Source organism: Cydia fagiglandana, chromosome 25, assembly GCF_963556715.1.
Source record: "Cydia fagiglandana chromosome 25, ilCydFagi1.1, whole genome shotgun sequence".
In the NCBI taxonomy this organism is placed as follows: Eukaryota; Metazoa; Arthropoda; class Insecta; order Lepidoptera; family Tortricidae; genus Cydia; species Cydia fagiglandana.
Window position 1 is genome coordinate 855,091 of NC_085956.1, and position 22,238 is coordinate 877,328.

At 38.3% G+C, this 22,238-nt stretch overlaps 1 protein-coding gene across 11 annotated transcripts in view; it reads right to left on the reverse strand.

Annotated features, from left to right (window-relative positions):
• Nucleotides 1-22,238, reverse strand: part of LOC134677009 (protein daughterless) — a 175,908-nt gene that overhangs the window by 13,088 nt on the left and 140,582 nt on the right. For 10 of the 11 annotated variants that reach the window (XM_063535414.1, XM_063535416.1, XM_063535406.1 and 7 more), the window contains 8 exons: nucleotides 11,102-11,267; nucleotides 10,205-10,329; nucleotides 7,554-7,712; nucleotides 7,170-7,289; nucleotides 5,162-5,230; nucleotides 4,155-4,257; nucleotides 3,100-3,198; nucleotides 1,782-1,881 (listed from right to left, as the gene is read on the reverse strand). In XM_063535414.1, the coding sequence (XP_063391484.1) occupies nucleotides 1,782-1,881; nucleotides 3,100-3,198; nucleotides 4,155-4,257; nucleotides 5,162-5,230; nucleotides 7,170-7,289; nucleotides 7,554-7,712; nucleotides 10,205-10,329; nucleotides 11,102-11,267 (941 nt within the window). The remainder of the gene's footprint in view (nucleotides 1-1,781; nucleotides 1,882-3,099; nucleotides 3,199-4,154; nucleotides 4,258-5,161; nucleotides 5,231-7,169; nucleotides 7,290-7,553; nucleotides 7,713-10,204; nucleotides 10,330-11,101; nucleotides 11,268-22,238) is intronic. The other variant, XM_063535409.1, reaches the window with a different exon arrangement.

Here is a 22,238-nt window from a genome sequence, read left to right on the forward strand (position 1 = left end):
TTATTCATATTCATATTTATTATTAATAATGTACACATACATTACTAGTCAAGTTTACAATGGGTGAAATATATCCCAGATAAAATTACAGTTCTATTGCCCAATTTCTACCCGATCTACCCGGTTTTAATAACTGTTGGACTGCACAGATTAGGCAGTACATAAATGAGACTTGTATCTTGTTTGGTACTAAAATTACAGTTGTATTGGGCAGATTCTTAAATAGTTTTAGCAGTTTTGTCAATCGCAGTCACTTTTTAGTATCTGAGATATAAAAACAAGTGTGTTTTAAAATGAAAACTAGTGCCTGCGCTAAATCAGAGGATTGAGTTGACGAGCCGACACCACCACCAGGCTCCGTTTAGTAAGCCGTGGTAAAAAACCGGAACAAAAGGGATTCAAGTATCATGACCTTTAGTGTCGTACTATAATCACGTGACCAGTGTTGTCAGCATAGCAAAAACCATAAAATAGCACTGGCGCGCCCTCAAATCCCACGACTCTTCTCTTTCCGCACAGACTCTATAAACTAATCAGGATTAGGTTTATTAGGGAATAATTGACAAATTTTTCACAGTTAATTTATATTTACTACGACCATATGTATTACTAATGAAGTAAAACTATATAGAAAACTGAAACATATGTATAGTTAATAAAACAAGGTTATGATATATATACAACAGGGAATATTAATTTATGTTTTAAAAATATTATGTTCAAGGATAGAACACTACAAAAGAAAAGGGAAGCCTTTGTCCAGCAGTAAGATCTCGGCTCGTACATACTCGTATAAAATTAAATGAATACGTTCAATAAGGTTTTTTTTATATTTGAAGGTTGCAGATGAATTAATAAGCTAAGGCATTCGCAACTTGGAAAGTAGCTTTAAAACGAATATAAATAATTAAATCGACTGCGGTTTTTTGTATAAAAATTCCGTGTGTTAACCGGTAATTAAGCCGGTTTTTTCATTTGGGAAACCGGATTGTATTTTGTTTAATTGATATAAAGTTCGGACTGCGTTTGAAAAATATCGAGCGTCGGCCGGTGTCGCGCGGGTCACTCCGACCGACTAGCGATAGAAAACCGGTTACAGTGCTTACGATATATCGTCATAATTGTTAGTCATACCAATGATACAAATTATGATGATCAGTAACCATTGTAACCGTTTATGTACATATGTATAACGTATGTATACATCATATTCATTTTTATTTAGTTTTATATTGACATATCATTTGGATATTGCATTTTGAATATGATATAGAATACGTGAAAAATTGTAGGCTCGTTTATAATACCTACTAATAATTTATGTCATTAGAAAAATTCAAAAATATGTTTGTAAAATGGGCATACGGTTTAACGTGAGGCATGTCCTGAATGACATGACATGACCTGTCATTCCTGTCAATAGAGTTATAAAAATTGAAGCAGAACAGTAGGTAAGTAATACTTACCTACTAACTAAGTATTATAAACGAACGAAAAAACTATAATTTTTTCAGCATATAAATGTTCACGTTGTTACAACAATCCATTCACTATAATACTTAAGATTAAGTAGCAAAAAGTAATCAAATTTGACAGATGAAGTAGATGGCGCAGTGTTCGCATCGTAAAATATGTTATGTGAACATATATGGCATCATACAGCGCCATTTACTGTCAAATTTGCGATTACAACATCTTCTTAGTATTCCTCTGAGTGTATAGAGAGGAGGTAAGTATGAATGGATTATTGGATATGTAAACTGTACGTATGTATGACTCACTATCTCCGGGAGCGCTTGGAGCCGGGCTTGGCGAGGTCGGCGGAGCCCGACGAGGAGGGTTTCGAGTCCAGCCCGGAGTCCGGGGGCTCTTTACGCTTCTCTGTAAACAAAAGTGTAGGTATTCTTAAATATATTAAAAACGGGTCACTCACGTATTTTACACGTGACCCGTATTTTATACGTGAGTAACCCGTTTTTAATATATTTAATATGTCTGTATCTCACGGAAGTTTTGTTATTAAAAAAGTAGGTATTCTGTTAAGATTTTGAAAGACTAACTTGTAGCAGCGGAACCGGTTTTTATATTTGCTACCTATATATATTAGGTACTTCAGATTCATTCTCTAAGGCCCACTTGCACCATCCCACTTGAACTAAGCGGTTAAACCGTTAACCCAGTGTCAAATTGTACTGGTAACAATAGTAACTCCAGGTTTAACCGGTTAACCCCGGATAAGTGATTGGTGCAAGTGGCCCTAATTTTAATTTGCTTTCATTCTATATTTTATTATCTATTAATTAAAATATTTTAACTCATTTAAAGCACTTTAAGTGTTGTAAACGATAAACGTTTATTGGATGGTAAAAAACCGGTTATTGGATCATATAAAAAAAAACGCAAATTGAAAGAAAAATCTAAAGTGCCTAAGAGTAAGTGGTTAGGAGGTCAAGTCGGACGTACATTTAGTTATCATAACGTCTAGTTATCATTTCATTCGGACTTGTTCGTACATGTATTAGCGCGAGCGAGACGCACGGCGCACGAGCGAATGAGAACAAATTGACATGATTTAGATATCATTTTGAAATTTAATGTAAGTTTGAATTCGTCGTTATGTTATGGCTCCTCTACACGATGGGCCAACGCCGGCCACTCCAAGGGACGCAGCCATGCGGTAGAATGAGATAGCAATATCACTTGCTCCCTCTAACGCATAAATACACTAACACAACTTAATAATGCATTTAAATATTGAATGTAACTAAATTTATAACTTGCTTAACGAATTTACTATATATTTTTGACAGAGGTATCAAATCATAATTTACAAATTTCTTGTATATAGTAATTGTAATAATACAAATTAAGTCTTTCTCTTATGTAGTTAATAGCTACGGACCTATTTATGTGTTTTTTTTTAATTATGAAACTATAGGTCTATTCTTATTGTCTCTAAAATATGTTCATAATCTATGTACGAGTATGACTGTTTGTTTCTGAATAAATATTTAAAAAAAAATGCATCCCTTGGAGTGGGCGGCGTTGGCCCATCGTATAGTGGAGCCATTATGTTAGTTAGTTGAACCAGCCACTTACTTGGATACGTACTGGTGTTGGGCAGCACGTGCCGCTCCATCTTGACGGGCGGCTCGCCGTGCAGCTGCGGGATGCCCGGGGCGGGGCCCAGCCGCGACACTGCACACATACACATTGTTCAATACAATCTATACTGGGTCAAGCAGATCTTGTCAGTAGAAAAAGGCGGCAAATTTGAAAAATGTAAGCGGGTGAATCAACTTTTTCTTGTCACTAGTTGCCATGGTTACGGTCTCCTGGCTCACTCTTAAAATACTAGTTATTTTGTATTTAAATGAACCAAACTTGAATTTTTTGGTAGTTATAAAAGGCCTTTCCATAATGAGACATTTACTTAGCACGTTTGTAGATCATGGTACAGCAGCTCTTCTAAGAAACTATGCTACTATTGTCTCCTGGCTGATGGGATGGAATAACAACAAGAAATAGTTGATCGACCCAAGCGCGAAAGGATAACGTCCCATAGAAAATTTGAATTTCGGGCCTTTTTCTACTGACAAGATTTGCTTGACCATCAATATATTATCTAGTGACCCTCTGTGCATGTTATAAATGTTATAATGTCTCTCTGTGTATAAAATCTTATTACTAACTTTTATTGTAAAATCAATGATTCCAAATTCAAAAACAAATTGCTTCTGGAACTCACGAGGTGAAATTACACAGTCTTTGATTAGAAACTGACAGACAACGCACGTGTAAACCAACAACAATCACAGCTCAAACAAGTCACATGGTTTTGAAACGAATTTATATTTGTAATCTTTCGTGACAAAATTTCCATAAAAACCGGTTATTTTTAAAACGAAAAATTGGAACCGGATCAGTTTCTAGACTAGGTATTCATGATTTCATTGTAGGTATTTTAGAATGGATAAAAATTCTTATATTGGACTTAGACTTATAAAGAAAAAAATCAGTAAAGTTCAGTAAATTATTAAAGAAAGTGGTAGCCTGTAGGCAATCTTATCAAGTTATCACAAAAGAGAGATACAGAAAAACGGAAGTTAAAGCAACAATAAAGGGAAATTGGAATATCTTTATATTATGATTACCTGGTGGCTGGTGGTGAACATCCTGCGGGTACAGCTCGGGGGCTTCCGCGTGGTTGCGGAGCACGTTGATGGCGTCGTCCAACCTCTCTTCCATTCTGGCGCCCTGGTCGATCAAGCACAAACATCAAACCAAAGCTCAAAGAAAAATATTATAATAACGTAATTCTATTTTGACAGTACATGGCGCTGTACGACTCTGTCTGTACATTAGTTCGATTGTCAAAAGTTTGAAAATTCAGTTCAGGAGTACGTTTTCTTAGACTTATCCTCTACAACTTTTTGTATCCGGATCTGACCATCAAGTCTAAAATCAGAGCTAATGAAATAACTCTATTTAACAACTATTAACAGTATTAACGATTAACGGGGGTAGAAAAGCTTAAAAAAAAACTTCTATGTTATATACTGTTTTAGATTTGCAAAATAAAAACGTAAGCTCATAACCAAACCATGCCACGCAATCGCTAATAACTTACTTGTTTCCAATACTTAGGTATAAGAGATATATAATTCAATGCAATTCAGATGATTTGATGAACATGATGATTATAGCGCAGATCCATCCTTACTTACTTCCTGTGATACTGTAGCACTTTGGGGCATTGCATGAGCTGTTCCGTACAAACGCATTTGATTTGTATATTACCTAAATTTTATCTTTTTTTCCCGACTTTATAAGTCGATAATTATCTTACTAAGCATTTTTCCTATCTACTGTAACGGAAACTACTCTTATATCTCCAAATCTGTAGACAATTCGCGTTTGTACAGGACCAAGATACACCTTTGTGGATGTAAGCTTATAAATCTTATAATGCTTTTCCATTTGTCCCAGTATTCCGAATGTTCCAAGTAAATGTAGCTCAAAACCTCCCGACAGATTTCGTAAGCGCTACTTGCATCATCCCACCGTCCGGTTAAACCGGTAATCCAGTGTCAAATTATACTCCAGGTTTAACCGGTTAACCCCCGGGTTAGTGAATGGTGCAAGCTGCCCTAATACTCACACCGACGTCGGAATGCTCGCGGAGGAACACCATGGCCTCGTCGAGCTGCCGCTGCTCCGCCGGCGCGCCCTGCGACACGACACGTTACCACGATGTTCGCACAACGCCTGGAGCCCGCACCATATACCGACCTATCACTTTACTTCAGTGAGGAGGAAATATGAACCTTAGGTTTTGGTTTTAAAGTGCTTTTTATATTTGGCAAAAGTTGGTATTGATTTTTTGGTCTTGGTTGGTAAAATTATTTGGTCCCTACACTAATGAAGTCAATAAAGTCAATAAAAAGAGATAATTATGACTTTTCATAGTCTCATCTGATGGTGATGACAGATAGTCCGGAGAAAGTTACTAATTAAATAAGAAAGAAAAAACAAACACTGTTGCTTTCGTTACTTTTGAAATAGAAAAGTGAATGAAAAACTATTAGTATGAACATTTATTTTTGACACATTTATTCATTGATGTGTGTACACATAAGATTATTTTTCCGTTTTGATAAAAGTTAAAAATGCTAAACGCATCGATTCATGTTACATTTACATCAAAAGTAAAATCATTATAGCGTAAAAAAAAATTTTTTTCTACTTTTTTCGTAATTTTACAAATTTTTTTTTGTAATACATGTTGTATGTTGATGTCCATATGTAGAAGAGCGTTTTTATTCTTATAAATATTTGAATCAGAAGATGAACGAAACAAAAATGTTGTACGCGGATAGATAATTATGAATGTATTAGGCAGTCAGTGGCTGTAATGATGTATGTATGTTTTCCTGTTAGAACATGAGAAGCTAGCTACTAAACCACACTATCTACTACATCTAGGGCAATGGTAACAAGCTCCACACGGGTCGCTAATATTAACAAAAAAAAAACAAGAAAAAAGTTTCGACTAACACAGTATGACTTTGTTCTTAAAATAGAAACCGGTTATTTATATGAAAAATAACCGGTTTATGCACATAACTAATAAGTGATAACATTTTTTACAAACTATTTGCTTTGCACAAATTTAAAAATATCTACTAAGTATTACTCATTATTCTCATTAATGGTCATAAAAGTGAAGTCATACTGTATTAAGTTGAAACCGTAAACAAAACAAATTAAATATTAATTAAAACATTGGCTTGTTTCACAACGTCACACATTTTAAAATAAATGTGACGAATATAAAACTACACTAAATGCAGGATATTTTTTTTTATTCATACTTTTCAGCATACGTTGTGAAAAAAGCCCGTAAGTAAAAAACCTAAAAATGGCAACTAAATGGTCCAGATCAAAATATAACTTGGTGATTCAATATAGCAAGTATTATAGCTCTATAATTTGTTATATTTTCTATTAATATTTTGATTCGGATCATATAAAACTGTAATATATTAAAAGTTATATTCATCCATGCTGGGATCCATGCTCGAATAAAACAAAAATCATTAAAAAACACTAGAAAATCGTATTATTTCACAAAGCTAGGGAATTTCAAGTTTACGTCTGTAGGTTCAAATGGATGTGTAAATCAACTATAATTTTAATAAATTACGACAACTGCTCGGAACCGGTTTTTTTAAAACCCGAAATAGCTCAATATTTTTATTTAGGTATTTTACACTCTTTACGTAGGACTGAATCATGTATTTAGGTAACAACTTCGTATTATTAGATTGTCCCATTAAAAATGAAATAATAAACCAAAGAACAAAAAAGAACGAAATAATACCGGTGACTATGACTTGTGGGCTAAAACAACAACCAATTGGGTCCCACATCGAACCCGGGGTCGCGGCAAACCTCGACGGCGTTGGCGAGATGACCTCGACGCCTTTGACAGGAACTGGTGGGAGACGGGTCAAGACCGGGATACGTGGAAAGGGCCTTTGGCCAGTAGTGGGACACTCTAGGCTCATATAAATATAAATAAATAAATACCGGTATTATTTGTATGAAGAAAAAAACCGGTTCCGTGCCTTGGCTAGTATAGGGGTGTGTAACAGTACCGGACTCACCATAACATTGGGCGGGAAGACGGCGACGTGCTGGTGCCCGTTGGGGAGCACGACGCCGTGCGGGTGCGGCGTGCCCGCGCTGCCGGGCGACGAGACTCCGCTGGCCACCCAGTTGGGGCCCTGGAATACAACAGTAACCGGTTTACTCTGTGACCGCTACTGATGGCAACTGACGCGGCTACAACCCAATATCAGCCTTCGTGCATTCTAACAAGGTTCATGATGACGCGCCTCACTCAATAAGCGTAGAGTTCCAAGGGGTAAAGCCCAGAAAAAAGATGAAAGATACACTTGCGAAGGAAGGAATTGTCATCGCGCGGATTATCTTTTATATCAATTACTCTGAAAAACATAACCGTGGGTGTGCTCGTGATGATGACTGACCTGCGCGTGGTGGTGCATGTGCGGACTGTGCTTGAGAGGGGGGTACAGCCGCGCCGGCAGCGGCGGGGGGGAGTGCACGGGGGTGGACGGCGAGGAGCCGTACGAGGAGAGGCTGCCGGCCTCCCCCGCTACCGTCGGTGTGCTCGCTGACGCGTACATCTGGAAGTTATGGTCAAGCTTTATGCGTGCGTTGAATATGATTGATTTGTATAGTGTGAATCAAGCGATCTGAGCTAGTTTACTCAAAGAGTCTCAAGAATACAATACCATTGAGTGGTAAACCACAAATTAGGATAATCCCCTCGTACTAAAAGCAGATTATAACCGCCTTGAAATGGTAGTATACATTAAAGACTCTATTTCTTTAAACAATAGACTACAGAATACACTAGCTAGATAATGGCTAACCCAACTTTTTTTGCATTTAACAACCATCGACACCTGTCATGGCTAAGGTGCATGTGACTTTCCAAAAGATTGAATATTATATTATATTTTTAGACCATTTTAACCCCATTCAACAAGAAATCAGGTTTAGAATTCAGTATACATGCAATGTACTTCTAACTTATTTTGTAAGTAAATTGGTTGGCGCCTACGAGAACAAAAGCAGATAATAGGATTGTAATAGAACAATGCCATTGTTAGTACAGGTAAGTGAACAAGCTCAGTTGAAATAATTTTATCTATAAAAAGATTGGTGGCACAGTGTAAAACATAAGAGTGGATCGCCTTTGATGTTTGCCTAAATGCCGACACCGCACAAGAACACAGCATGGTTATCACTGACTTTTACACAACTGTTCAAAAAATTAAATAATTTCAAATCAACGCTACCGAGCTACTAACAATGGCGATGTATGCAGCTCGGGTGCGCGCGACCCACTCCGCGCGATTTCTCGATTTCGGGGTTGGTCCCATAGTAAAAGTGGCTCAGTATAATCCCAAAATCTCACTGGAAATGCCGTCATCTTTTAGCCAACCTGTATATCTCTGGTCCACAGTTAAATAGTGACAAATTACATTTTATTATTTGGGGCTCTACATCGCTTTGGAAAAGGGTTCCGTCGCCAAAAAAGTTTGAGAACCGCTGGGTTAGGCTAGGCTAGGCGATGGTAGAACGCTACCTTCACAGGAGTAGGTAATTGGGGTACAGGGCGCTCCTAGCTCATAATTTGATATGCAAAAAAGATCAATCTCACCGGGGTTCTAGTTGAGCTGCGGTATCTGTCGTCGCAGATATCAACCTATGTAGCACGCACTAATGATACACTCACTTGTACAAATACCTATACATATAAATACACAACACACACGTTTAGAATGACATTCATCGCGAAATTTAGAAGCTATAGTGTGTTATATACTCGTACAAGCACGAAGCAAATTCGATCGGACCGTCGGTCGGGTAGATGACCATCTGGCGGTAATTGCGGGGTCTATTGTTTTGCTCGGGCCTTTTACAACTTTTAGGAGATAAATGCTGCTAAGGGTGCAATGCGACCGCCTTCGACGGCATTCCAGACGAGACTCGTGCATTTGGTCAGTATTTTTGGCTACAGGAGACAGGGGAAAGTAAGATGTTTCAAAAAGCCTTTAATACCCCGGCGGCCATACATACTCAACGAGTGGCATGGGAAGTAGGCAGAGACGTAGTGAGGCCGCGCTACTCGTCATGCCCACCGCTCCCTATTTAATAAAATCGTCATTTTTGGCGCGAGTCAAAAGACTGGCAAGGAGCGGCGCGATTAATCGCACGAGTAGGCAACATCGCGGCAGCGCGAGGAGCATAGTCTGGCCGATAACTTTGGTGGCTTCCTTGAAAGTTTTTCTGCTTTCCAGAAAGTAATGGTTGCTCTTTCTTTGGCATCAAGTACAACAAGGTGCAATCCAGAGTTAGTGCTGCAATGCACACTAACAATTACTCGTAGAAGTGTAACGTCTTACGGTAGATGTCGCTAAGGTCCCCTAGACCCATATGGTGGAAAGATTCACTGGCAATGGATGAGGTCTTGGTGGCTCAGATGGCAGAGCGCTGGAGTATTGATCCCAGCTTGGACGCCAGCATGGCTACTACACTGCCCTCACATTATTATCCCGATAAGCAGTTTTTCATCAGGGTTATGGACACTTACAGGCTGCAGGGGCTTGGAGACGAGCATGTCGGTGGGCGAGTGGTGAGGACGACATGAGAGGAGGGGGGGCTTCACCCATCTCTAGCCTTCAGGGCTACTTTCAGCCACGGGCTTGGAGACAAGCATGGCTACTACACTGCCCTCACATTAATATCCCGATATGCAGTTTTACATCAGGGTTATGGACACTTACAGGCTGCAGGAGCTTGAAGACGAGCATGTCGGTGGGCGAGTGGTGAGGACGACATAAGAGGAGGGGGGGCTTCACCCATCTCTAGCCTTCAGGGCTACTTTCAGCCACGGGCTTGGAGACAAGCATGGCTACTACACTGCCCTCACATTAATGTCCCGATATGCAGTTTTGCAGGTCGCCGGAAGACGCTGGATGCGGGTCGCTCGCTTCCAACCGGCACGTATGGAGATCCAAGGGGGAGGCCTATGTTCAGCAGTGGACGTCTTATGGCTGAGATGATGATGATGAAGATGCAGTGTTTCATCAGGGTTATGGACACTTACGGGCTGCAGGGGCTTGGAGACGAGCATGTCGGTGGGCGAGTGGTGGGGCGCGGCGGCGCGGAACGACGACATCGGCGGCAGCGGGAGCTCCGCCCCCGCGGGCTCGCTCGGCGCGCCGGGCAGGCCTGGAACATGGAGTTTAACGGTTATATGTATGGTTATAGTATGGGTAGGAAAAAGTTAAAGAGTGGGTCCCGCGGGAATAAGGTGATACAATGTCCTACTTCAAAATGAGGTGCGGTGTTGCGTGTTGACTGTAGAAGGGCCTCCGACAAAACAATTACAAGACTGTATGGTAACATTAATATTAACGCCATCTACTCGACACTAAGCCAAAGGTACAGTGCAATCTTTTCGATCGATGGCACCATAACCTTCATCCTACTCTCGAGTAGATGGCGTTAATATTTATATTTAACAAGTTAACACATATGAGTGAAAGGATAATTATCAAAGTCAAATCAAAATTGAGAATCATTTATAATAATTAAATCTAAAATAGGCCCCTGAGGCATTGTACCAAGGATGCTGGCGGCATTTCCTCGCTGTATCGCAATGCTGATACGTTGTGCGAGGTAGCCGCCAGCTCTTCAGTCACCAGTTACGTCAACCAGACGCTTCGCGATTTCTGCGAACAACTTATGCGCGTTGGGACCCCATGGACCTAGAGTTTCAACTCCAAATGGTACAAAATGGTACTCTCTACCGAGGCTCTTATATTTGTTACGTTTTAAAATTGAATTCTCACCATCACCATCGAACTCAACATCTCAAGATCTTACTAAATCTCAGCATCAAGCAGCGGCAGCGTATTCTCACCTAACTTATCCTATCCTGCTGCCCAAGAAGTCAATTTGCCGGTCGGGAGTATAGATAGGGTAGAAGATAAATTCTTACCAGGTGACGCCCCGTACGTGTCATGTTGGTAGGGCGGCGGGGGCTGGTAGTACCCGCCCGCCCATTCGCCGCCCGCGTAGTATGGTTCTTGATACGCGCCCCCACCAGCGCCTTTTGGTGACGCGTACCGGCTCGGTGAGTCGTGGCCGAATTCGTCGCTGCCATACTGTGGAAGAGAAAAAAAACAAGTTATAAGATTGCCATCATTAAAACATTTTCAATGCCCGGGGCAGAGACGGACCGAAAGAGTTGGCGGGACGAGCTCGACGCATTTTGCAGTGACTGGCGGGAGCTTGCACGAAAGCGTGATGAGTGGCGGAAGAAAGGGGGGGTCTTTGCCCAGCAGCGCAACACAAACAAAATAGACTATTAAAAAATACCATTTACAATAAGGTTCAGATAAAATATATTAATTAAGACGTACTTTAGTAACATCGTAGCTGAAAACGAGCACCTTTTCAGACAGGATTCGGTTATTTGTTTCGAAGAACATGTTTAGTATTTTTTTATGATAATGGTTAGGCTTATGAAGAGACAGTTCTGCAAAAAAGAAATGGTATTTGTTCCTAGGTACTGCTGGAAAAACGTAGTAGCTCAAGACCTGCTCAACCTCGATCGAAAGACCGAGACGGCGACAGGCATGGCTTGACTTTGTGTCGGAGGCCAGGACTCCCTTTGGGTCGTTGCGTCACCGTAGTAAGTAGTAAATATTTGTTCCAAGAAAAAGTAACTTATTTATTTATGCAAATATTTGTGTGGAATGATCTGATGAAAAGTTTGACAACTCGCAATCTTCACGGAGTTGCACCAGCCATAGTCTACAGCACTGATTTACAATAAGTATATTATTATTGCTTCGATATTTGACAGGCAATCTTGCACATTGTAGATCTGTGCGTGTTACATAATAAGCACAAAAGTACGTTAGCTTGTCCGTGAGTCACAGTTCCCGGTTCAGTCCAGTGGTGGCCGTTTTGAAAGCTTTTGTGAGCTTTTTAAGGAACTACGGTTGGGCAATGCGCAAGCTACGTTAACTGTACGGTACAATTGTTCATTATGGGCCTGCTATTGGGGAGCTTTTATACTAAAGCACAGGTTTCTAATTTAGGAAGTAGAATTCTATATTTTTAGGGTTCCGTACCCAAAGGGTAAAACGGGACCCTATTACTAAGACTTCACTGTCCGTCCATCCGTCCGTCTGTCACCAGGCTGTATCTCACGACTAGGGTTTGCAATCCGGATCTGAAGTGTATGAAATTATCCGGATCTGGATCCGGATCCGCGGATCTTCCCATATATTTCGGATCCGTCGTGCAAACTCTACTCACGACCCGTGATAGCTAGACAGTTGAAATTTTCACAGATGATGTATTTCTGTTGCCGCTATAACAACAAATATTAAAAACAGAATAAAATAAAGATTTAAATGGGGCTCCCATACAACAAACGTGATTTTTGACCAAAGTTAAGCAACGTCGGGAGTGGTCAGTACTTGGATGGGTGACCTTTTTTTTTTTGCTTTTTTTTGCATTATGGTACGGAACCCTTCGTGCGCGAGTCCGACTCGCACTTACCCGGTTTTTTTACTAGATTTATGATGTGTTTTACACATGGGACAATTAAACCTGTGAATTGGAGAGCTTTTATGCATAGTTACCTAACTTGGGAAGTAGGATTTCAGGTATATATACTATTAGAACGTAAACATAATTGTGTACATGTATCATGTATGTACATTATATATTGTTTGTTACGAATGCTACAATATTAGTAAATACATTGTGAAATTAAAGAATGAATTAAGAAGCTATTCCTATACTAAAGGTTTCAGTAATTACTAGACACTTATTTAAACGATTATTTAGAATAGGTAAGGGGCACAGTCATAATTTATTTCATTTATAACCACTGTGAGTTAATTATTATAAAAAAAAGAAAAGGTATTTCAACTCCATAAAAATCTAGTCGACATTACAAGTTCTTAAAAAACGTATCACCAAAATGAATTACAATATAACCATACCCGGTAAATTATTAACGCAGTTAACCATACTCGGCTTGTACTTATATTTATTAATCTACAAAACAAATGACCCCAATTGGTCCGCGATATGTCCGGCAAATTATCCATGTACCTATAATGGAGTTGTGTGTGGAGTAAAAAGGCCGAAAAAGGTTTATAAAGATATCGCTAAAGGTTAATTAGTCTCGGCGGTGCTAATTGTGTTATTAGCGGGGCAATTCAGGGTTGTCACAGAACGATTTTTTTTTTGTTACTCGCTATTTCATTTCTTTTTTAAAGATTTAACAATCATAAGGTTGTTTTCTATTGATAAAACCAATTTGTTACACAAAGAAATGTACTAAAAAAACTAGATCAAACATGTTCTTGCGATATAAATATTTTTTTTAAACAACACAAACCCATTAAAGGGAGGTCGCGTCATTGTGACGTCATAGATAGCGTTCTCATACTAACATTATAGTAAAATAATATATATGTAAATACTTAAATAAATATAACACACCTTAAACAAATGCCCTTACCGGGATTCGAACAGAACCATATCGGCTTCATAGGCAGGGTGACATGACTATCGATTAGGCAGGGGTGCGAAACTCCTGACTTCGGCCAAACTCGGCTCCGCTCGGCTCAGCATTGCTCCGAGCAATTTTTAGGGTTGTCAAAACTTGACGTCCCTTTGCGTGCACGACTGATAAGATAATGGCTTGAATTTTGACAACCCTAAATAGCCGAAAGGGATAGTGCCATATATTAGAAGTCGAGGTCGTCAAAATAAAATGATTATACGATGAAGTGACAACCCTAGCGCAGAAAGCTGCGCGCGCGCCCGGCCGCGAGCGAAAGCTCGCAGCGAGTAATTGAGCTTATTGTACTTTTACACTTGAGGACAATTATTCATTATTCATACTTTATATATCACTAAAGAATGAATAATGATTATTCATATATTATACTTTCATACTATAAATCTTTTTTTGATAATAGGATTACAGGTCATTCAACCATATTACTAGACTGATATCATCCGGGATATGGGCCGTGATTACCTTATGTATTTTCGAGCTCCCGATATTTCGACACAGTTACATGCAAGATGCATCACGGGTAACAGAAGATAGCGGGCGGGTGTCAAAGTTCCATATCCCGGTCGATAAGTCTATAGTGCAGCGGTTCTCAAACTTTTTTGGTGACGGAACCCTTTTGGAAAGCGAAATATTTGACGGAAGCCCAAATTAAAAATTTTCGTTCGTCACTGCGGACCAGATATACCTATAGAAGTGCTGGTTTTTTTTCTTATTATTACAAGTATTTTCGCGGAACCCCAACACAGGCTTTGCGCTTTCCGCGGAACACACTTTGAGAATGGCTGCTATAGTGAAACTAACCGTGAATCATTCAAAACTGTTAAATCATATGTATATCATGTAATAAACTGTATAAACGTAATTTTCTGTTTATTTTATGCCACCAACATACAGCATATAATATAACAAACTTATTAGGCAACCGAACGAAAGTGATACAGCGAATAATAACGTAAACACAAAACATATACATCCCTACATTTTTCACAAGTTAGCTTGTATATACTATAATATACTATATACTATAATATACTATACATTTGTCAAACGCTTATTGATATCAAAAACTATACAATCAAATTAAAAGTGAGTCATATCACCTTGAACCAGCTTATCATATTTCTCGTACGATGACGAATCTGTCTGTGTGTAGTTATCTCCTAACAGTCCTAAGTCCTAATCGATGAACAATATATAAATAACAATAGAAACATATTTTTACACTTGAGTGTACCTAAATACTTACTCGTCCGTAATGAGCTGATGGCTATTGAAGGGAATTTTTATAACAATTTTGATTGACAACAATTACTTTTAATTCATTTTTATTTATTGTAATGTATTGTACTTAAGTATTTTAAGTATTCGATAGCCTGTAACGACATATCATGTAATGCACATATGTATTACTTTATGGCGAATAAATGAAAATGAAAAAAAAGAGATTCTTATGAATTTATGTTTCGAATAAAATTCAGGAATCGCCTACATTTGCCTTAAGTTTTTTGTTGTATCTATTACTTAGTTTTTTTTTCTACCCTATCTGAGTATCCCACTGATTTCCATAGTTATAAGACTAAAAAGCTACTAAATATCAGTATTGTTTTTAACAATATTGAATGATAATTCAAAGTATAATGCGACATAAACTGGTTTAGACGGAAAAGGAGACAATATATGAATTTTGATTATAATTTGTTTGCATTGTTAGATCATTATTATAAAATAGACGTATATTTGTGTTGATTTTGCTTTATTCAACAATCCTAAACAGATCGAAAAATCTTTTCATTATTAATTTTTATACTTTAATAGGTCGGTAATTTGTATAGTTAGGAATATTTTAAATACTTGCATTTTTTAAGAAATTTAATTGGACTATTTAAATACTATAAACATTACAATCCTACACGGTCATCATTAGGTAAATATATGTTTGAATATCTTATTTTGATTAAGTATTTGTCTTATTTAACAAATGGCTACGAATATTTAACTTTGCGTATGTTCCAGATCACACCAATATATCTAAATTCCTATTTCATTTCAGTTCTTATGCGAATCTAAATCAACGTATTTATGTTGTAATTAAATGAATAACCGATATTATTTATGTTGTAACTAATGTCCACTTTATCGTGACCGCGAGTGTACACACAATAAGGTGCTATCTCAATTGTCCGCGTTAGTTAACCCTTAAACGTACAAGGAAGCTGGTTATGGTCAAGCCTATATGAGAAACTCATTGTACTATACATAGACCACACGGCAAGCCGAGCCATTGTGAACCTTAATACTAATACATAAGGTTTAAGAATAGACAAGCGTATGTTACAACATTGTCATGTGACAGTGTCTGAGCGCAAGCGCAGAAATCGTTGTCATTTATTATGTTAGATATGTCCGATGGTTTTTTTTAAATAATATTATAGTAGGTATACTTTGGCACAGCGACATGTCAGTATATAGAAACGGGTGGCAAATTAAAAAATGTAGGCCTGAAGAGTTGACTTCCCATGGGAAATTTGAATTTAGCGCCTATTTCTACTATAACCAGGCGTGTCTCACTCCGCGATTTCGTCGCTTTGCTACAGGTAGCTAAAAGTACATCCGTTCGACCCCAACTTTGGGGTTTGCCATAAGCCGCGCGTGGCGCTGTCGCCACCTAGCGGCCATATCTGTGCTGATCGTGACAGACGCGTTTTGTTAGAGAGTGAGTCTTCTGTACTTAGTACTATTATTTATTCTGCGCTATAACAACCAATTAGCTTCGAAATTATTTAATTCATTTTATATGCTACCACAATAATGGACATATAAAATTGTAGGATTTCCAGGGGTGCTTCAAAAGCCTGTACCGGACTTTTAAAATAATGTAATACTGCAGTACTCTTGAAAAACCTTTCTTGTCCATCTTTGTATCTTGTGCTGCGCGCTTGGTATTTAGGGTTCAATCAATCAATCAATCAATCAAGCATTTTATTCGTGGTAAACTTAAAGCTAAAAGCTATTTCCGTATCCGAACTATAAAAACGGGACCCTATTACTAAGACTCCTCTGTCCGTCTGTCACCAGGCCGTATCTCTTGAACCGTATAGCCCGATAGCTAGGCAGTTGAAATTTTCACAGATGATGAATTTCTGTTGCAGCTATAACAACAAAATACTAAAAACAGAATAAAGTAAATATTTAAGTGGGGCTCCCATACAACAAACATGACTTTTTTACCTTTGTTTGCGTAATGGTACGGAACCTTTCGTGCGCGAGTCCGACTCGCCCTTGGCCGGTTTTTACTAAAGAAATGCGGCAGAGACAGTGGTATACTCGTAATTTCATAGCGTGCTCGAGAGGCAGCCATTATTGCATGAATCATAATCATAACGCTACATCCTGTCCCCAGCTCGCTCCTTCGTTTCCTGTTAGCTCCCAAGTCACAAGCGGACGCGACTGCTATTTCAGAGAGACTAGCGGTTTTTGAGCGTCGGCGTCTAATCAGCGCTATGGAAAATAAATAGCAGTTGCGTCAACGTTTCGTCGAGCAGCAGCCATAAAGTTGGCTAGACGCCGACGTTGAGAGACGTTAGTGTAAGTTCTTTTTTTCTATTCTTTTTTTTTATTGAAAATTTTACAGAAAATATACAATATTTAGTACCTTAATCTAATTTTTCACCAAACTGTGAGACAGTTCTTCTACTCACTCGTTCTCTCTAATTACATTTGCAAGTCTTATATTTTTTCCCTAAGTTTAACATTGCGAAATATTTATTTATAGGTACAATAAAATGTTTTTCTCAAAAATGGACGGCAAAGTCGACTTTGCCGTCTAAAAAATAGGTCGCGAAGCGCGTAGTTTATGGTCAGTCAAAAATTAAAAAGTTAAAAACATTGCAGTCTCGATTTTGGGACTGCAATGTTGCATACAAATTCCATTATTTGTAGAGTTCCCAACTTTTTAAAAGTTGAAATGACCATATCAAATGAAGGCACAGGCCCATTAAACTGGCAAACAGATGATTAGTATCGCGACTATTTAGCTGTCTCAAATAGTTTGGCGTATTTTTGGCAGAAAAATACACTTCTATTTTTTTATTAAAAAAATAAAAAGGCGGCAAGGGCTTTTTTTCTGTGAAAATATATACGTAAGAACGTTGCTTTTGTAAAATATTTCTATGATATTTATATTTCTTGCACCATTTTTGAGAAAAGCACTATATATGACTCGGCTGGAAGGCTACTTGCTGGCTTCGGATTCTATTAAACGGACTCCCAAGGTCGTCCGTTTAAAACGAATCCTCAGCCTGCAAGTAGCTACTTCCGAGCCTCGACAATAATGTACTATTAAAAGGCGCCGAGAAATGTGGCGCTGTCTTATGTCGGAGACCAAGTCTCATTTTGGGTCGCTGAGCCAACGGAGTAAGTAAGTAAAACGATAACTCAGTATAAATAAAACCATATATGTAGTAGTTTTTAGGGTTCTGTACCCAAAGGGTAAAACGGGACCCTATTACTAAGACTCCGCTGTCCGCCCGTCCGTCTGCCTGTCACCAGGAACCGTGATAGCTAGACAGTTGAAATTTTCACAGATGATGTATTTCTATTGCCGCTATAACAACAAATACTAAAAAGTACGGAACCCTCGGTGGGCGAGTCCGACTCGCACTTGTCCGGTTTTTCGATTACCGCTGCGGCTTGTGTCTTACACTGTCTCAACCAACGGGACTCTCTTTTTGTACAGGATTCACGACGCTTTATTATGAAGGCTCTCATTAATTCTAATTGTTATATTATCAGGAATCATATTAAACAAAAACCAGCGACGGGATGTCTCACGAGAAGAGAATCTCGCACAAATTAAAACTAAGCCTGATGGCTCCTCTACACGACACGATGGGCCAACGCCGGCCACTCGAAGGGACGTAGCCATGCGCTAGAATGAGATAGCAATATCACTGGCTCCCTCTAACGCATAAATGCGTCCCTTGGAGTGGCCGGCGTTGGTCCATCGTGTAGAGGAGCCATGATATATAAGTAAGTAAGAAAATTCCTATAAATTTTAATAACTACTAATAATAGAATGGGAAGCGGATGAGAAATGTCTAAAGTTAGACCAAGAAAAGTCTGCAGTGTCTGCAGTGATTTAGATAGCCCACGCAGTGCAAGTGTCATTTTAAACGTCAAACTTCTATGAAATTATGACGTTTAAATAACTCTTGCACTGTGTGGGCTTACAAAATCGCTGCAGACTTTTCTTGGTCTAACTCATAACTAATTAAGTCTGTAATGAAGGAAAAAGGGATGTAAATTTTTATTTTTTCCCCATCCTCAAAATTACTAAATTCATAACACACGTTTACATTCGAAATTCGATTTAAAACATTATTACATTTAGCTGACGCATCATTGAAACTGTACCGGCCTATACAAACTATATAAAAACCATTTGTGTGATGTGAACTCGAAAACCCCTGCCGTTAGAACTGAGTATTGGCTATACCTCGAATATCGAAATTCTATCTCTATCACTCTTGTGTTACTGTGGCCATGCAGACAAAGACAGCCGATCTTCGAATTCAGTGACTCGTCGGGTCCCGCAGGAGTCTGTAACCCGAAACTTGACGCTTGACGCCCTAATGGATCCGTTATGTGATACGCCGTCAAATACTTTAAAAGGGACTCGGTTCTACATTACATGGTACAGTCGCCATCAGATATATCGGAGCGGCCAAGGTGCTCACAAATATCTGAGCACGCCTCTATTGTCAAGGCGTTAGAGTGCTTGTTCAGATATTGTGAACACCTTGGCCGCTCAGATATATCTGATGGCGACTGTACATGAAGGATTTTAACGATGTATTCCAGCCATTTTAAGTTTTAACTACAGTCTACTTATTCTTTCAAATTTGGGATATTTTATTGTATTTTTTCACCACACCAGCTCGGAAAGGCTTACTTTGCACTTCAAAAACTGATAGCAAAGTGGCATTTTATTCACATGTGAGGCAAAGTAATCAAATGCAATCTTTGAGTTGTTTACTTATCTTTGCTGGTAGAATTGAATTTAAATGATAATTTTGGATGATAAATGTTTAATATCATTAATTTGGATATGATTTTGTTTGATATTTTACATTTAATATTTGCTTCGGGTTGGTGTGGTGAAAAATTTTGTGTTTCACTTGGGGGCAAATTTTGTTTAACCCTCGTGCTTTGGAACCCTCGCAACGCTCAAGATTCCATTTCTCGAACCACTCGCTACGCTCGTGGTTCAATTTTGGAATCTTTCGCTTGCTCGGGTATCAACAACAACTTTGCCCCCTTGTAAAACAAATAACTATTACTAACGAGCTCTTTCAAAATGCCGCAGTGTGAATCTTTATCAAAGTATTTTTTTGCCCCCCATAAACATGCAACTAGAGACTACATGCATTCCAGCATTGTTATCAATTATCAATCAATATCAATGACGCTTTGCTCGTTCACTCATTAAATGACACTTTTATCCGCAGAATCAATTATTTTCGCAAATAATCATTATAATCAGTACAGTTTTAGGATACAATAACGAATATTGTAAACAAATCAATCAAAATTGTCGCTTTAGTAGGATATACTTTTGTTGTTTTAGGTATAATATTATCGGCAGAAAAATAAAGATGACGTCCGTATGAGTATGACAACTGCAGTTGCACTACGTTACACTTCAACTCGTTGGTGGTGCGTGTGACCATCGAGTGCGCCGACTTCTGGCCGAAGGGTGTCGTGTTTGGGAGGTTCCGGGGCAAACTGCCGAATCCGATACAATACCTGACGATTCAACGGAGCCACGCCGTTTTATAGCGTGACGTGGCGTACGCGCTAGCGTTAAGCGTCATTTTGTATTAGTAATAGCGGTACACCGTGAAATTCGGGAATCAGCTGCAAATGGTTAGATATGAGGATATTGGGTATTATTTGAGGTATATTTTACAAAAAATAATTCAACGATTTCGTATCTGGAGGAGCCCAAACTTGGTGTGTTTTGAAAATTCTTTTTATTTTAATTGAATGCAAGTGACGGAAATATAATAATATGATATATTTTTAGAACTGGCTCAAAATGCCTTTTCATTTAATACCACACACGATAGGTTTCTGAACAATTTTTTTTCTTTTTCCATACCAAAAAAAGATGACGTCATAACTCCTTTCCGTTTGTTTTTTGTTTTTGGTGCTACGGGTCAAATTGATTCAAATGGTCTAAAGATTAATCGTGCCGATTTTCATACCTCTAACACCATTTGCAGCTGATTTTGGTCAACCGCTAGCACTATATGGGATTTTGAACAGCGCGCCAAGGGGGACGTTTTGGAAACTCAAAAGCCCATACAAAATGACACTTAACGCAAACGCGTACGCCACGTCACGCTATCGAATGAAATTTACACGAGGGGTACTGAAAGAAGTGTAAAACTTTTATACTATGACTAAACACGCAATACTCCAAATCACATACATATCATAACACACTCAACGCTTAGCTAATATACTATATTTTTAAACAACTATTTACGTAGACATATATTTGGCCGTTAAAGATGGTGGGCGTCAGTACACGGCCGCTCTTAATATATGTTGTTATAAACAATATATATGCATATTTGAAATATTTTACAAACTGTTATAGCAATTTAAACTTTCTCGCTTTGACAATAAGCTTTAGGATTGTTTGTGTTCGACCTACACCATTGATATCAAGTATAATATATGTAGTTTTAATTTCTATAAGTGTAGGCGACCTGACACGCTTAAGGCAATAAATGTAGAAATTGATTTACATTAAGATAATAAAATATTTGTGTTGAAATCGAATGCATGGTAGCATAAAAATACAATACTATGATGAGCATTGATGACAGTTGAAGTGGACCGTCTTTTAGTTAAATATATAAACATTATTTTCAACTTCAAACTTCAAACTTCAACGATACATTGCATAGGTATCCACGATTATTTTGTGAAATCATTGTGGATACCTATGCAAGTATACCTTTATATTAACCTTAAATGAATTTGTCAAATAACAAATCACCCTCTATGTACATTTTGAATAATATTCAGTTTAATCTTTAAAATTTGTTTAACAATCTTAGTATCTGTGCATAAAATGCTTGTCATACAGTCAAGCATAAACTCAATAACGACTAAGTAACCCATCAAAAACATTACATGTAAAAAGATGCAAGTCTCGCAATGCAATTATTCTGCTACAAAAATGTTTTGAGATGTAATGTGAACCCAAGTCGGTTATTTTAGTCAGTGCCAGGGGGTGTTAAACCGTATCAATAAGATATCTTTAATTTTTAACTCAATAACGACTAAGTGATATGCGTCATGTATTTATGAATGTGCTACAATTATAGCACATTTCTTAGAAGATGACCCTCTTTGGGCTAATACAAATACTTAGGGCATCCTGTTTAACTGACTCATAGGTGCATTCTTGTTTATATTTAGAAGCACAATTGATTCGTTCAGAAATAAAGACTAC